Source organism: Saimiri boliviensis, chromosome 11 (genome assembly GCF_048565385.1).
Source record: "Saimiri boliviensis isolate mSaiBol1 chromosome 11, mSaiBol1.pri, whole genome shotgun sequence".
Taxonomy (NCBI): Eukaryota; Metazoa; Chordata; class Mammalia; order Primates; family Cebidae; genus Saimiri; species Saimiri boliviensis.
The window spans coordinates 41,276,986-41,295,386 of NC_133459.1; the positions used below are offsets into that span (position 1 = coordinate 41,276,986).

Sequence of the window (18,401 nt, forward strand, 5' to 3'; positions counted from 1 at the left end):
CAATCAAACCCAAGACAGACTGATGCAAGTGCCAGGGTATATCTAGTAGACAGTGGTTTTAATTTGCTTTTTGAGGGTGTCTAATGACCATTAATATGTTTTGGCCATTTATATATGTTCTTTTGTGAAGCATCTGTTCAAATCTTTTGTAAATTTTTAATGGAGTGATCTGTATTCTTAAAAAAAAAAAACTTGTTTTATTTTTATTTTTAGAGACAGGTTCTCACTGTATTGCCCAGGCTGGAGTATAGGGGTGCAGTACTGGCTGGCTGCAGCCTCAAACTTCCAGGCCAAACCATCCTCCTGCCCCAGCCTCTCAAGTAGCTGGGACTATAGGCATGCAACACCACACCCAACTAATTTAAAAAAATCTTTTTTTGTAGAGACAGTGTCTCGCTATGTTGTCCAGGCCAGTCTCAAACTCCTGGCCTCAAGTAACCTTCTTGCCTCAGCCTCACAGAGTGCTGGGATTACAGGTATGCACCACTGTTTCTGGCTTGTATTCTTTATATTGAGTTGTGGAAGTAATTTTGTTTTGTTTTTTAAATATTAGAGATAGTGTCTCACCATGTTGCCCAAGCTAGTCTCAAATACCTGTCCTGAAGTGATTCTCCATCTTTGACTTCCTAAAGTGCCAAGATTACGTGCATAAGCCACCACACCTGGCCAAGAGATCTTTATATATTTTTAATACCAGTCCATTGTTTTAGATATATGTATTATAAATCTTTTCTCCTAGTCTATGACATGTCTTTCATTTTCTTAGTAGTGTTTTATAAAGAGTAGAATTTTGATGGAGGTGAATTCATCAGTATTTTCTTTTATAATTTTGTGATAGGACACAAAAAGCCTATTTAAGAAATCTTTGTCTGCTCTAAGGTCATAAAATATGTTTCTTATACTTTCTTCTAAATATTTTATAGTTTTAATTTCTACATTTAGGTTTATGATCTACTGTAGGTAAATTTTCTATACACTTATATGATTTTTTAGGTAAAATTGAGAGGTTTATTCATTTTCAATATATATCCAGTTATTCCAGAAACATTTGGTAAAAAGATTTATTTCCTTACTGATTAATGTTGCCATCTTTATTAAAGACATTATGAAGGTCTACTTCTGAACTCTGTATTCTATTCTGTTAATCCATGTGTTTATTCTTAGAACAATTCCATGCCATAACTTTATTGTAAGTCTTGAAATTATAAGGTGTAACATCCCCAACTTTGTGAGTTTTTTCTTTAAAAGTTGTTTTGGCTATTCTAGATTCTTAGCATTCCCAAATACATTTTAGAATCAGCTTGCCAATTTTGATATAACTGCCTGCTAGGATTTTTATTGGGACGACATAGAATCGTCAGATAAATTTAGGGAGAATTTATATTTCAACAATATTGAGTCCTCTAATCCATGAACATGGTATGTATTTCTATTTATTTGGGTCTTCAATATATCTCAGCAATGTTTTGTATCTTCCAGTACATAGATCTTATACATATCTAATTAAATTTGTTCTTTTTCAAAATTGAAACATAATTTATACAACATAAAATTTACATACTCTTTTAAAATGTACAATTCAGTGGTTTTTAGGATATTCACATGTAACAATATTAACATTAAATGTAAACAGCCTAAAAGCCCCAATCAAAATACAAAGACTGGCAAATTGGGTAGTAAGTCAAGACCCCTCAGTGTGCTATATTGAGGAGACCCATTTCATGTGCAGAGACACACATAGACTCAAAATAAAGGGATGGAAGAAGATTTACCAAGCAAATGGAGAGCAAAAAAAAGCAGGGGTTGTAATCCGAGTCTCTAATAAAATGGATGTTAAACCAACAAAGATCAAAAGAGACAAAGAAAGGCATTACATAATGGTAAAAAGATCAATGCAACAAGAAAAGCTAACTATCCTAAATATATATAAATGTACCAAATACAGAAACACCCACATTCATAAAACAAGTTCTTAATGACCTAAAAAGAGACGTAGACTCCCACACAATAATAGTGGCAGACTTTAACACTCCACTGTCAATATTAGACAGATCAATGAGACAGAAAATCACTAAGGGTATCCAGGACTTGAATGCAGATCTGGACCAAGCGGACCTAATAGACATCTACAGAACTCTCCACCCCAAATTAACTAGGAAGAAGTTGAATCCCTGAGTAGACTAATAAGTTCTGAAGTTGAGGCAGCAATTAATAGCCTACCAAGCAAAAAAAGTCCGTGTCCAGATGGGTTCATAGCCAAATTCTACCAGATGTACAAAGAGGAGCTGGTAACGTTCCTTCTGAAACTATTCCAAACAATACAAAAAGACTGAATCCTCCCTAACTCATTTTATGACACCAACCTCATCCTGACACCAAAACCTGGCAGAGATACAGCTAAAAAAGAAAACTTCAGGCCAATATCCATGATTAACATCAATGCAAAATCTTCAGTAAAATACTGGCAAACCAAATGCAACAGCACGTCAAAAGGCTTATCCAGCACGATCAAGTAGGCTTCATCCTGGGGATGCAAGGCTAGTTCAACATACACAAATCTATAAACATAATCCATCACGTAAACCAAACCAAAGACAAAAACCTCATTATTATCTCAATAGTTGCAGAGTAGGCCTTTGACAAAATTCAACAGCCCTCCCTCTATGCTAAAAACTCTCAACAAACTAGGTATTGATGGAACATATCTCAAAATAATAAAAGCTATTTATGACAAACCCACAGCCACTATCATACTGAATAAGCAAAAACTGGAAGCATTCCCATTGAAAACTGGCACTAGACAAGGATGCCCTCTCTCACCCTTCCTATTCAATATAGTATTGGAAGCTCAAAGAAATAAAGGGTATTCAATCAGGAAAAGAGGAAATCAGATTGTCTTTATTTGCAGGTGACGTGATTGTATATTTACAAGACCCTATCATCTCAGCCCAAAAATCTCTGTAAGCTGATAAGCAACTTCAGCAAAGTCTCAGGATACAAAATCTATGTGCAGAAATCACAAGCATTCCTATACACCAATAACAGACAAACAGAGAGTCAAATCATGAGTGAACTCCCATTCACAATTGCTACAAAGAATACAAAATACCTAGGAATACAACTAACAAAGGATGTAAAGGACCTCTTCAAGGAGGACTACAAACCACTACTCAAGGAAATAAGAGAGGACATAAACAGATGGAAAAACATTCCATGCTCATGGTTAGGAAGAGTCAATATTGTGAAAATGGCCATACTGCCCAAAGTAATTTATAGATTCAATGCTATCTCCATCAAGCTACCAATGATCCTCTTCCCAGAATTGGAAAAAACCACCTTAAACTTCATATGGAACCAAAAGAGAGCCTGCATAGCCAAGACGATCCTAAGCAAAAAGAACAAACCTGGAGGCATCATGCTATCTGACTTCAAACTATACCATAAGGCTACAGTAATCAAAACAGCATAGTACTGGTACCAAAACAGAGATATAGACCAATGGAACAGAACAGAGGCCTCAGAGGCAACACAACACATCTACAACCATCTGATCTTTGATAAACCATACAAAAACAAGCAATGGGGAAAGGATTCCCTGCTTAATAAATGGTATTGGGATAACTGGCTAGCCTGATGCAGAAAGCTGAAACTGGACCCTTTCCTGATACCTTACACTAAAATTAACTCCAGATATATTACAGATTTAAACATAAGAGTTAACACTATAAAAAACCTAGAAGAAAGCCTAGGCAAAATCATTCAGGACATAGGCATAGGCAAGGACTTCATGACTAAAACACCAAAAGCATTGGCAACAAAAGCCAAAATAGACAAGTGGGATCTAGTTAAACTCCAGAGCTTCTGCATAGCAAAAGAAACAATCATTAGAGTGAACTGGCAACCAACAGAATGGGAAAAATTTTTGTAATCTACCCATCTGACAAAGGGCTAATAACCAGACTCTACAAAGAACTTAAACAAATTTACAAGGAAAAAACAAACAAGCCCATTCAAAAGTGTGTGAAGGACATGAACAGACACTTTACAAAAGAAGACATATATGAGGCCAACAAACATGAAAAAATGCTCATCATCACTGGTCATTAGAGAAATGCAAATCAAAACTACATTGAGATACCATCTCACGCCAGTTAGAATGGTGATCATTAAAAAATCTGGAGACAGCAGATGCTGGAGAGGATGTGGAGAAATAGGAACACTTTTACACTGTTGGTGGGAGTGTAAATTAGTTCAACCATTGTGGAAGACAGTGTGGCGATTCCTCAAGGCCTTGAAATAGAAACACCATTTTAGCCAGCAATTTGATTACTGTGTATATACCCAAAGGATTACAAATCATTCTACTATAAAAACAAATACACTTGTATGTTCACTGTGGCACTGTTTACAATAGCAAAAACCTGGAACTAACCCAAATGGCCATCTATGATAGACTGGACAAAGAAAATGTGGCACATATACACCATGGAATACTATGCAGCCATAAAAAGGCTGAGTTCATGTCCTTTGTAGGGACATGGGTGAATCTGGAAACCATCATTCTCAGCAAACCAACAGAAGAACAGAAAACCAAACACCACATGTTCTCACTCATAGGTGCATGTTGAACAATGAGAACACATGGGCACAGAGAGGGGAACATCGGCCGGGCACAGTGGCTCGTGCCTGTAATCCCAGCACTTTGGGAGGCCGAGGTAGATGGATCATGAGGCCAAGAGATCGAGAACATGCTGGCCAACATGGTGAAACCCTGTCTCTACTAAAAATACAAAAATTAGCCAGGCGTTTGGCACGCGCCTGTAGTCCCAGCTGCTTGGGAGGCTGAGGTGGAAGAATCGCTTGAACCTGGGAGATGGAGGTTGCAGTGAGCCAAGACTCTGCCACTGCACTCTAGCCTGGTGACAGAGCAAGACTTCATCTGAAAAAAAAAGAGAGGGGAACATCACACACTGGGGGTCTGTTGGGGGGTGGGGGACTGGGAGGGGACAGTGGGTGGTGGGGAAGTTGAGGAGGGATAACATTGGGAAAAATGCCTGATGTAAGTGATGGGGGGATGGAGGCAAACCACCATACATGTGTGTACCTTTGCAAGAATCCTGCAAGATCTGCACATGTACCCCAGAACAACAACAAAAAAAAGCCAAGTCCAGCCATGGGTTTATATCCTTAAATACCTGTGAGTTGGGTGATCTTTTCGTCTTAAGGTCCCAAGATAAGCTTGGACCACCTGGACCTGTTAGAAAGTGACATTCTTTACTGACGACAGGTGAGGAAACTACCTGGGGTACTGTGTAGGCAAGAGTATGAGGCCAATCTTCCCCAAAGGACTTTTATTGGCTCTGCAAGTCAAACTTGATTTCTTAAAAAGAAGTGCAGCCTTCTAGTCAAAACCTTGGTAAAAACAACCAGTTTCTCTAATTGTGTTCTATTGAAAAAGAAAATGGATTCTTACTGCACTGATGCAAATAACTATATAGCCATAAGTTAAGAATACTCATGGCCAGGCACTGTGGTTCACACCTGTAATCCCAGCACTTTTGGAGGCCAAGGTGGGTGGATCATGAGGTCAGAAGATTGAGACCATCCTGGCAAAAATAGTGAAACCCTGTCTTGTGCCACTGCACTTCAGCCTGGTGACACAGTGAGACTCCATCTGAAAAAGAAAAAGAAGAAAAAGAAAAAGAATACTCACAAATAGTTTCCAAACTTTACAGGAACCAGGCAATGAGAAGTATGCCTTAAATTTTGTTCCCGAAAGTATACCTTACTTAATTGTTGAAAGTTGGAGATAGCTTCAAAGTTTCCTATGCATTGAAGGACAAAACAAGGATTAGCAATGTTTCAAGCAAAAAGTTAAAAAACATTATGTCAGACGTCCATTAGTGTTGTTCATGCAGTTAACTCCTGTTTGATATGTGTGAACATTTCAGCTCCTCATCAATTCTTGTGTTTTTTCTCTATTCCAATGTTAGAAACCTGCATTTAAGAACACCTGTTAAAGTCCTATAGCTTGATTATATACTATCCTTTGAAAAGGAACAAAGGAAGACAATTGTCTGCAGATGACAAAATTTTCAGAGTAGTTACAGTTAAAAGCATGACTGGCAAACAGATTTGGTTATCTCTGTGGTTTATAATCACTTCAATCTTAATTATGATTGATGACATATACTTAGACATTAGAATTTTAGAAATGCCATATAATTTTGGCACATATATTAGTATTGTTCAACAAGATACAACCTAAAGAAGACTGGACATCATTTTGGCAATTCCATGTAATTAAATATGTCAGATAATCCTGTTTGCCTCTTCTGTAGATGTTTCAGAGGCCCAGTGAACCATTCAGAAAGTCAGGCATCAGGAGAGACAATTTTGAAACTTAAAGTTTGATTTTGGGAAGCCTGATAAATATGTTAGAGGTTTAAAACACTTGCTGTTATGAAATAGATGTCTAGATTGCCATAAATTATTTATTTTGCCAAAATGACAACTCAAAAAGCAAAAATCTTTTGTTAGCCTTTATAATTACATGAAAATCCTGTTCAAAGCCAGATTTTATCCTTGCATTATTGTGAACCTCAATTTTTTTTTTTTGAGACAGAATTTTGCTCTTGTTGCTCAGGCTGGTCTCAGCTCACTACAATCTTTGCCTCTCAGATTCAAGTGATTCTCCTGCCTCAACCACCCAAGTGACTGAGATTACCAGCATATGCCACCATGCCCAGCTAATTTTTGTATTTTTTAGTAGAGATGATGTTTTAACATGTTGGTCAGGCTGGTCTCAAACTCCTGACCTCAGGTGATCCTTTCGTTTTGGCCTCCCAAAGTGCTGGGATTACAGACATGAGCCACCGTGCCCAGCCTCAATTTTTAAATGAAACCTCATTGACAATACCATCTAATATTAATCAATTCAACCATGAGGTGAAATCTTTACAAATCTTTTGTAACTGTTTTTCTAAAAGGCAAATTAGCATCTTAAGATAACTTTGTTATGCTTTTATTTCAATGCTCAATTTATGAAAAAAAACCCATATAATACCCTTTTGAATTCAGTTAAGATTTACACATGGGATTTTTGCCAGCTTAATTTTTACAGTCTTTCCATAACTTGCTTAAACCATCAGCTTTAGCTTGTCGAATTTAAGACAATTTTTTATGACTAGGCAAAATTTACATTTCCATGCCTTCTTATAATCTTTTACTAAAAATCACATTTTACTGTTTTTACACACCTTGCATGTAAATCTATTAGTCTAAATTACATATTATTATAGTAATTCTTAGCAATTTTTAACTTTAATGTGAAACCTGGTAAGTTTGTTTTGATTATGTACTAGGCACAGAGAAAGTCACTTACTTTTTCCACCATAGCTAGGGGAGTGGTTACTTTCATATGTTCCCAGGCCTTCCCAAATTGTGAAGCAGGTAGTTTACAGTTTTGAAACATTTAGCAAACCTAGTATTTGACTTATATGATATGGCTCACCTATTTATATTGATAACACTTGTATTTTACCAATCATCTTTAAGATGATTTTTCTTTCTTTTTTTTTTTTTTGAGATGGAGTTTCGCTCTTGTTAACCAGGCTGGTGTGCAATGGCGCCATCTTGGCTCACCGCAACCTCCGCCTCCTGGGCTCAGGCAATTCTCCTGCCTCAGCCTCCTGAGTAGCTGGGATTACAGGCACGCGCCACCATGCCCAGCTAATTTTTTGTATTTTTAGTAGAGACAGGGTTTCACCATGTTGACCAGGATGGTCTCAATCTCTCGACCTCGTGATCCACCCGCCTCGGCCTCCCAAAGTGCTGGGATTACAGGCTTGAGCCACCGTGCCCGGCGATTTTTATTTCTTAAAAGTCAGTCATGTTAACTAGAAGGCATTACAGCTTTTATCTTTCCTTTAAAAAATATTTGATTTAAGCACTTATTTTTATTTAAGCCAATTAATTAGAGCTTTTTTTTTTTTTTCTTGAGACGGAGTCTCGCTCTGTTGCCCAAGCTGGAGTGCAGTAGTGCAATCTCAGCTTCCTGCAACTTCTGCCTCCAGGGCTTCTGGCAACTTCCACCTCCAGGGTTCAAGTGATTCTCCTGCCTCAGCCTCCTGAGCAGCTGGGACTACAGGCACACACAGCCACACCCAGCTAATTTTTGTATTTTTAGTATAAACAGGGTTTCACCATATTGGCCAGGCTGGTCTCAAACTCCTGACCGTGTGATCCACCTGCCTCAGCATCCCAAAGTGCTGGGATTACAGGTGTGAGCCACTGCACCCGCCTAAAGCTCTTTTTGTAGATATTAAACACAACACATATATAACTACACAGACAGAAGATTCAGTACTTGTAAGATTTTTCATTTGCCCATTTCTTTTTCTTTTTCTTTTTCTTTTTTTTGAGACGAAGTCTCATTCAGTCATCCAGGCTGGAGTGCAATGGCACCATCTCAGCTCATTGCAACTTTTGCCTCCCAGGTTCAAGTGATTCTCCTTCCTCAGCCTCCTGAGTAGCTGGGATTATAGGTGTGTGCCACCATATCTGGCTAATTTTTTATATTTTTGGTAGAGACTGGGTTTCACCATGTTTGCCAGGCTGTTTTCAAACTCCTGACCTCAAGTGATCCACCCACCTCGGCCTCATTTGCCTGTTTCTTATTTGGATTACTGGCTTCAGGATGGAGACCTAGGGGGAACAAGACCAGGAAAGCATGCAGTTTTAGGGCTTAATAAGCTGGCATAGCTGAAGGCAAAGACAGAACCTCAAAATTAAGCATGCAATTTTATAGTGAATTTTGGATCCCAAAAGGAGGGAAGTACTTTGAGAGAAGACAGTATAGTGCTTCTACCATGTATTTCATTGCAAGGCAACCCAAAGCCAATCAGCCCATTTTGTAATCAGCCGATTCCCCATGGGAGTCTTATCCCTTAACTGGGGGTGGGTATGTTTCCATATCTTCCAGGTGGCCAAGAGCATGCTTCTCTGATCCAGATGTACAAAGAGTTAACTATCCCTCTATAACTACTAATAGCCATCCCTTAATGTATATTTTTTACCTGGTTATTACACAAAGCTCTCTCACAACGTGTAGTAATTTGATACCCCCAAAACTTAAAACCATCAGATAACACAATGCAAAACAGAACAGCAACTTTGATTTTGAGAGAGCTCTAGTTGCTTTTAATTCCTGTAGTTTCATGAGGAAAACAGGAGTTTTTTGGTTTGTTTTTGGTTTTTTCCCCCAAAACAGGGTCTGTGGTACCGCCTCTTTTTTTTTTTTTTTTTTTTTTGCGAGGAGTTCCAGACTATCAGAAGTTATCTTAGGGCCTCTTATGTGTACATTAAGAGTGGCAAGACAAGGCCAGGCTCGGTGGCTCAAGCCTGTAATCCCAGCACTTTGGGAGGCCGAGGCAGGTGGATCACGAGGTCAAGAGATCGAGACCATCCTGGTCAACATGGTGAAACCCCGTCTCTACTAAAAATACAAAAAATTAGCTGGGCATGGTGGCGTATGCCTGTAATCCCAGCTACTCAGGAAGCTGAGGCAGGAGAATTGCCTGAGCCCAGGAGGCGGAGGTTGCGGTGAGCCGAGATCGTGCCATTGCACTCCAGCCTGGGTAACAAGAGCGAAACTCCGTCTCAAAAAAAAAAAAAAAAAAAGAGTGGCAAGACAAAAAAAAAAAATGGAGAAAAATAATTCACTCAACTGAGAAGAAAAAACACTTTTTCCAAAAAACAAGACCCAAGAAGAGAAAAGCATAAAGGCTTTTTAAATGTACCTATTGCTTGGATATCAACTTTTAATTAAGCTGAGCACTCTTCTTTTTTTTTTTGAGATGGAGTCTCACTGTCACCAGGCTGGAGTGCAGTGGTACAATCTCAGCTCACTGCAACCTCTTGTTCCCATGTTCAAGCAATTCTCCTGCCTCAGCCTCCCGAGTAGCTAGGATTACAGGCATGTACCACCGTGCCCAGCTCAGTTTTGTATTTTTAGTAGATATAGTGTTTCACCATGTTGGCCAGGCTGTTCTCGAACTTCTGGCCTCATGTGATCCACCCACCTCGGCCTCCCAAAATGCTGGGATTACAGGCATGAGCCACTGTGCCAGAAAATCCCTTGTTACTTAACTTTAGCCACACCAAGCAGTCAAGTTTTTCAGCTTTTGAACTTTACAAAAAGTAACCTCACAGGTGAAACCAACAAGCCTTAATTAGGTTATGACTTTACTACCAGTATATTTTCAAAGGGGTGGTAAGCAGCTTTTGAAACCGTCATTGTGAAATTGTGCTTGAGACAGTGAAAGAGTTCTGACCCAACCAACTCCATCTTGCTTCCAGCCCCAAAGCTGTCCTTGCCTATCCCTGGGCAAGGGAATCAACTTTTAATTGAAAGTTGATTGAAAGTTTGATTTCAATCAAAGTTGGTTCGAAGGCTGAACCAACTCTGGATGGAATCTGGTTTACAGTTTATAGTCTAAAACAAAGATAATAACCATCCCTCTTGCCTGGGGAACAGAGCAAGAAACTAGCCACAAGATTAGAAACCATGGCTTAGGAGTCATGCAGCTGGAGGCTACAAGATTTCCACTCTCCCTAAACTATTCTCAAGGTCAGTGCTTAAGATATTTTGCAAACCTTGCCCTTGATGGATCCACTGGCACCACCCAGATCCATATCTGATTTTGTGACCCCCACCCAGGAACTGACTTAGCACCAGAAGACAGTCACCATTTTATAATGGTGGAGACTAAAAGTATTGCCATGTGGTTACAGGCCATGTTCCCAATGACATAAAACAAGATGGAGGCCTGTAGCAAAGTTTGTTACTTAACATTTTGTTGCGCTGGCTTGATCACCTGGCTTATGAGGTCCTGGGCCTGCATCCTAATCTAAGGTACCCTTTCTTACAGAAAGACACACAAAGCACACTAGATTGGCTGCAGCTTAAGACCACAAATCCTCTTTCATTAATTAAAACTTTACAGAGAATATAAACAGTAATTTTTATTATTCCTTTTGCCAGTTTGCACAGGGAGAGAGAAGCCAAAAGCCCAACTGATTAAAAACAAACAACAAAAAAACACTTTTACCCTTTGCTAGCATGTCAAGCTTCTGGGTTCCCTTCCCCCGAGCTCAACTCTAAGCCAAGCATTTTGAGGTTTAGGGAAATTAACTTTTCCCAGCTTGGAGGAACATTATAAACCATGAAAGAAGGAAGAAAAAATACCATAGAAAAGTCTGGGGGTTTGTGTTGTGTAAGTAGAGGAGCTGACAATGTGGATGATGGGCAGGAAGGACCAGGGCCTCCTCTACCCTTTCCAGAAGTCTAGAAGTTGCATTTGAGGGTTTCAGTTAGGGTTATCAAGAAGTACTGCTTCTCTTCCTATTGGGAATGATGGTTCCCCTATCTCTTCACTTTCCCTAATTTCTCTTTTCCTTTCGACCTACCGTAGGAGACATATTGCTCATCTCAGAAATTCTCTGCTATCTGCAGAGCTGCCTGTTTTTCAACCACAGTTGGGGTTTGGCTTAGGAACAGCATAACATCCCATTGTGATGTTTTTTGTCCTCTGTGTCAGAGTGAGTCTCTAGACTTAATGTTCTATGGTTTAAAATCAATTATATTTTATTTTTTAAGTGAATATACCAAAATTTATCTACCCTAATATTGTACATCCTTCAGTATAATAGTTTTCTTGGGGTGCTTTGTCATGTTTGCCACATGCACTGGATAAAAACTATTTTTAAATTTCTCTTTACAAACTGACTGCATAGTTACATAAGACAAATAGTTTGTCTTATAGAATGAAACTTCCCCAAACTGTTACACAAGTAAATTTTCAAATTTTTCTCTGAATAAATGTTAACTGTTTCCCCTAAAATCAACCTTTCTCAGAAAGATTATTACGTATTATCTGAGGGGGGTGTGTGTGTGTGTGTGTGTGCATTCAGCATTTCAGAGGTAATTTTAAACATGGATTTCCAACATACTTTGTTTGCATTATTTTTCAGAATAACTACTTTAAAGGGTTTAAATCTGACCAGGAAGGTTACCTGAAAATAAATACATGTGTTTCTAGTAAAACGTCCTGCAAATATAAGGATTTGGGTCACTACATAATGTCCTCTGACTGTCTCAGTACTTGGTGTACACCCCTGCTACAGAGCTGATAACTTTACAGGGTAATTTATCTGCCTGCATATCTATGCTTTCCCACTGTGGACCACAGGGCTGTTTGTAACACAAAAAGATATGATCAAGCAAGTTTAGTTTAGATGTTGGAGCACACTTTGGAACCAGTCTGCCTGGATTTACATCCTAGCTCTTATCAATTACATTGTGACCTTGAACAAATTACTTAACTCTCTGTCCTTAATTTCTTTATCTGTAAAATGAGAAAAATAATGTCCCTAGGACTCAGTAAAGTATGAAGGCATATTTTATACTCAATAATTGTTGAAGGAATGAATGAGTAAATATACAAACAAATCAATAAGAAGAAAGGTGATTTTAAATATTTAACAGGATAACATTTTCTTTAGAATTATTGAAGGAAACTACTGTACACATGTAACATTATAGTTTTTAAAAGGTAAAGTTTTTCAAACAAAACATAAAGAAAACCAGACTGAATCTCTTACATAAATCTCACTAACCTCCCATTCTTCCTTCTCATATTCTAGGAAAAAGATTAATGATGTTGAATATTCCCCCTTCCTGTGGTATCTGAGAATCTGGGAAGGACAGTAGTTTGTGTGTGTGTGTGTGTGTGTGTGTGTGTGTGTGTGTGTGTGTGTTTGAGAGAAAGTTTCACTCTTGTTGCCCAGGCTGGAGTGCAATGATGTGATCTCAGCTCACCACAACCTCTGCCTTCTGGGTTCAAGTGGTTCTCCTGCCTCAGCCTCCAGAGTAGCTGGGATTACAGGCATGTGCCACCATGCCCAGCTAATTTTGTATTTTTAGTAGATGGTTTCTGCATGTTGGTTGGGCTGGTCTCCAACTCTGGACCTCAGGTGATCCACCTGCCTCGGCCTCCCAAAGTGCTCGGATTACAGGCATGAGCCACAGTGCCTGGCCGAGTAGTTGTGTTTTCTGATCTTTTCATCTCATCTCCTCTACCCCCTTCCTTCCTTCCTTCCTTCTTTCTTTCCTTCCTTTTTTCCCTCCCCCCCTTTCTCCCTCTTTCCTTCCTTCCCTCTCTCCTTCCCTCTCTCCCTACTTTTCTTTTCTTTCAACAGAATTTAGTTCTTGTCGCCCAGGCTGCAACCTCCACCTCAGCAATGGATCAGCCTCCCGAGCAGCTGGGATTACAGGCGTCCACCACCACACCCAGCTAATTTTTATATTTTTAATAGAGACAGGATGATCTCTACTAACCAGCGAGTCTTGAACTCCTGACCTCAGGTGATCCATCCGCCTTGGCCTCCCAAAGTACTGGGATTACAGGCGTGAGCTACCACACCCAGCCTCCTCTACTCTCTCTAGTGACAATGAAGTCTAGAACAAATCAATTGGAACATAGAAGGGTATGATAGCTCTGATAAGTTGTCTTCCAAAAGAGAGATATTTTTTCAAAGACTACCTGTGTCACAATGGCTTAAGCTCTTTGACTTCTTTTGTTTTTCATGGTGACCATGATTGTGGCCCACACCTTGCTCTGTCATTCATATATCCATGTGAAGGAGGCTGATGTGAGAAGCAGGCCCCAAGATGAATACAGAATTGCAAGAGTTATCTGTGACAAATAAAGGAAAGGAGCAGATATGGCCAGCAAAAGCCTTCAAATCACAATGCAGGTCTGACACCCTTTAAAAGAGAGGGAGAAAGAAGGAAGATCGATTGGATAGGAAGAGCCTCAGACCATAGTGTCGCTCTAAGAAAGTCTCTGTCAGCCCAACAGAGAGTTTTAGAACATTGATAACCTGTAGAGAAATGACACATTGGGCAGAATTGGGCAAGCCTTAATATCCCCAACATGCTCAGTCATTCACTGGAGGCTGTCTGGGAAGAGTGGCAAGTACTTTCTTGAAGGGAGATATCAGTGATGTTCCTCAACATGGCTCTCTGCATTGCAGAACTCTTAATCTTGGAGAAGATTGTTGGAAAATATCTGGTTAATCTACCTCCCTCTGTGACAAATGTTATCCTTGACATTCTGGATAAATGAGTATCTGTTTTATTTCAAAAGATGTTCAGAAAAGATCACACGGTTTTCCTTAATATTTAACATTGAGTATCAGAATTGTGTGTGTGTGTCTAATCCCCATCTTCTAAGCTGTGTTGTAAACCAGTTTTTTCCCCCTTGTCATCAAGACTGAAGTGTGTGTGGATTTCTAAAATTAGAAAATAAGGCTTTATATTGACTCTAATGATCCTTTCACTTACTTCATCCCACATAAAGCAAGCTGGATTGGACTAATGAAGGACACTGTAAATAAATATTTCTTCTCTTTAAAGATGTTAGCAAGTAGAAATCTTTAAAACTGGAAAAGGGTCTCAGTGAATAGTAGTCTATTAGAGTTAAATGACCTTCTAAAGTCGTCTCCTAAAGAAAGATGTGGTAACTAAATAGATTTTGCTTTCCAAGCTCTCTCTTAATTTTTCATGAGGAAAAGGACAAGATTCATTGATTGTGTTAGGCAGCTAGATCATGGTGATAGCAAAAACTATTAACGAAAGAACCGTTCTTAGCAGAGGAATTCAGTGAACTGAGTACTGTAAGTGGCAGGTAAGGAGTAACAGCCCATTCCTATGAACTTGTTTCCAGACCTTGACCTAGTAACATGCTATTGCTGGCATGGGTTTTTTCCTTCAGTCATTCCTTCCTTATCTCTGACTACAGTAGTCCCCCCTTATTCTCAGTTTTGCTTTCCACAGTTTCAGCTACCTGCAGTCAACCAAAGACTGAAAATATTAAATGCAAAATTCCAGAAATAAGCAATTCATAAGTTTTAAGTTGTGAACCATTCTGAGTACCATGATGAAATCTTACACTGTCCTGCTGGGATGGGAATCATCCCTTCAACCAGTGTACTTATACTGTCCACTCATTAGTCATGGGCATTAGTTAGCCTACTCCTGACATCCAACCATGGACGTCATCATGGCTGAGGATCCAAGATTACTGAAAGCAGTTGATCCTACTTTTCATGTATCATCAGAAGGTCAATATTAGTCTAATGCCATGTCATAATGCCTAAGACATTCACCTTCACCTCATTATTTAGGCATTGTACCATTTCACATCATCTCAAGAAGGATAAGTACACTACAGTGAGATATTTAGAGAGGCAGAGACCACATTCACATAACTTATTGCTGCTAATCTCTTACTATGCCTAATCTACAAATTAAACTTCATCTTAGTTGTATACATGGAAAAAACAGTACAGTTGGCACTTCATTTCTATAGATTCCACATCTCCCAATTCAACCAACCATGAATTGAAAATATTAAAATAAAAAATAACAATGTGACAATAAGATAATATAAAATTTAAAATATGGAACAGCTGGGCATGGTGGCTTACTCCCAGCACTTTGGGAGGCTGAGGTAGGAGGATTGCTTGAGCCCAGCAGTTTGAGACCAGCCTGGGCAATATAATGAGACTCTATCTCTTAATTTATTAAAAAATTTTTTTAAAATAGCATAACAACTATATACATACCTTTTACATTGTATTGGGCATTGTAAGTAATCTAGAGATGATTTAAAGTATATGAGAGGATGTATGTAGGTTATATGCAAAATACTATAGCATTTTATATGAGGGACTTGAGCATCCATGGATTTTGGTGTCTTCAGTGGTCTTGGAACCAATCTCCCTCAGCTACCAAGGGAGGACTGTATATAGAGGGTTTGGTACCATTGGAAGTTTCAGATGTCCACTGGAGGTTTTGGAACATATCTTCCAAAGATTAGGGGGACTACTGTACTTTATTTTCTGTTTCTTACAAAAAGAAAGTAGAAGGGTGGTAATAGAGTTTGGATTTGTGTTCCCACCCAAATTTCATGTCGAATTGTAATCCCCAATGTTGAAGGAGTGGCCTGTTGGGAGGTGATAGGATCATGGGGGCAGACCTTCCTCCTTGCTGTTCTTGTAATAATAGTGAGTGAGTTCTCATGAGATCTGGCTGTTTAAAAGTGTGTAGCACGTCACCCTTTCTCTCTTCCTATGGCTCTGGCCATGTAACACATGCCTCCTTCCTCTTCCCTTTTTGCCATCATTGTAAGCTTCCGGAGGCCTCCCCAGCCATACCTCCTGTACAGCCTGAGGAACTGTGAGTCAATTAGGCCTCTTTTCTTTATAAATTACCCAGTCTCAGGTAGTTTTTCATATTATTATAAATGCAAAAAGGAACTAGCATAGATGGTATACTGGTTAACTTTATATGTCACCTTGACTGAGGTTTGGAATGGCCGGATATCCAATTAAACATTATTTTTGGGCTGGTCATGATGATTCACACCTGTAATCCTAGCACTTTGGAAGGCCAAGGCTGGTGGATTGCTTGAGTCCAGGAGTTTGGGGCCATCCTAGGTGACATGGCAAAACCCCACCTCTACAAAAAATACAAAAATTAGCCAGGTGTGATGACCTGTGCCTGTAGTTTCAACTACTCAGGAGGCTAAGGTGGGAGGATTGCTTGAGTGGGGAGACAGAGGTTGCAGTGAGCTATGATCACACAAACGCACTTCATCATTTCATTTGATTGTGCCTGTGAGAGGGCACAGCATAATGCAAGCACATAGTGGGACAACAATAAAATTTGTTGAGGAAGCACAGTTTAGTTCAGAGCAGTAGGGGATCTCCACCTTTCAGAGAGTAGAACATTGAAAGTGGAAAATTCTGAGCTGTTACACCATCTCCAGAGTCGTTGGTGGCAGCCCATCCTAAGTCATTAGTCCTCTTTGTTTACTGCTGTCTGGCAGGTCAGGTAGGCTCCCTCAGCTACCCAGAGATCTCAGTATCCCATTGCTCATCTCTCACATTATTTGCCGTTCCTTTCTTGTGTTTTTCTGGTTTAAACTTTTGTTACTGGGCTCATTAAGTACATAAATTGCCTAAAGGCATAACTATATTCAATGTGCCACAAATTATGGTAAATTCTAAATATATATTCTTTGGGAAAGCATCTTTTAAAAATTACAGCATCAAAATGCGTGACATTCTTACTCTAGGAAAGGACAAAGAAAATGAAGGGAGTTTCATAGTTAAGAGTTGAGATGTTTCTTCTACCTTGTACTGAAGCATCTCAGGTGACATAAGGGTGGGATAAAGGAATGTTTGCCTTGAGTGTTGAATGCATCAGCATGTCACGTGTGAATTTGAAAAAATATTCACCAGTGCAGACGGTGGCTGATGTGAGAAGTTACTTTGGGAAAAAATACATATTCTTCTCCATATCCTTGTGCGGTGCTACTAAGCGGACAGGATTCTTGGTTACATCTTTTGTTCATACCACTAGACAGGAGGAATTGTAAAAGTTACACTCAAATTTTAGTATCCATTTTTCTAGTAGCATTCCCCATTCTGTCCAACTCATCAGCTTGGGATTGTTATTTTTGTTTTATTAACCTTAAACATAAGAAAGGTAAATTAGTAGTTTAATTCAGAATGATCAGGACTCTGTAGTGTATTTTTCTAATACTTGATCCCTTTGACTCAGCTACCAAACAATAGCAAAGGCTCAAATCCATAATAAAGCAAATCTCTAAAGGATCCAAGACCAGACAGGAAGTGGAACTTGTTACTAGGTAGCGATTTCAGGGCTGTTACCTCAGAGGAAGATGCTTAAGATATGTAGTTGTTGTTGTTGTTGTTGTTGTTTCAGTATTTTTTAGATTGATGTTTTGTATCTGGTGATTTATTTGGATTAAGACTTCCATTTTAGAGCCTGGATTATCAGTAACATAGGAAGATAGAAGGGAAACCAGTACAAAAATCAAGGGACAAAGTACAAGATTTGAATGAGGTAAGAAAAAACGGATAATTTTTAGTTACGTTTTCTAATACAGGTAAGACAGACACCAGGAGGATGCTCAAGAATAACTGAAAATAGGCAAAAGGAGAAGGCACAGATCCAGGAATATATATCCTATGATTGTGACCAGTGGTTACAGAAAACCTTGCCGGGAGTAGTCAATCAGTAAGGAGCCCATTACAAATTTATTTAGGATAAACTAGTGTGTTGAAATTATAAGGATGATTTAAAGGTATTGCCTTACCAATGAATGAATGTAAAAATTCGGGACAATCCAATAATAATATACACTGTCATGGAGCATTTTCTATGAGCGAGGAGCCCACATGTGTCCTGGCATCATTATCCTTATTTTTTTATTTTTATTTTTTTTGAGACAGAGTTTCGCTCTTGT

The 18,401-nt window shown here is 39.1% G+C and overlaps 1 protein-coding gene across 14 annotated transcripts in view; it reads left to right on the forward strand.

The window, feature by feature from the left end:
• Positions 1-18,401, forward strand: part of CCDC30 (coiled-coil domain containing 30) — a 167,648-nt gene that overhangs the window by 37,633 nt on the left and 111,614 nt on the right. The window contains exon 7 of one of the 14 annotated variants that reach the window (XM_074380652.1): positions 384-476. The exons of the other annotated variants lie outside the window; for them this stretch is intronic. Within the exon in view, the coding sequence (XP_074236753.1) occupies positions 384-476 (93 nt within the window). The remainder of the gene's footprint in view (positions 1-383; positions 477-18,401) is intronic. 14 annotated transcript variants of the gene reach the window in all.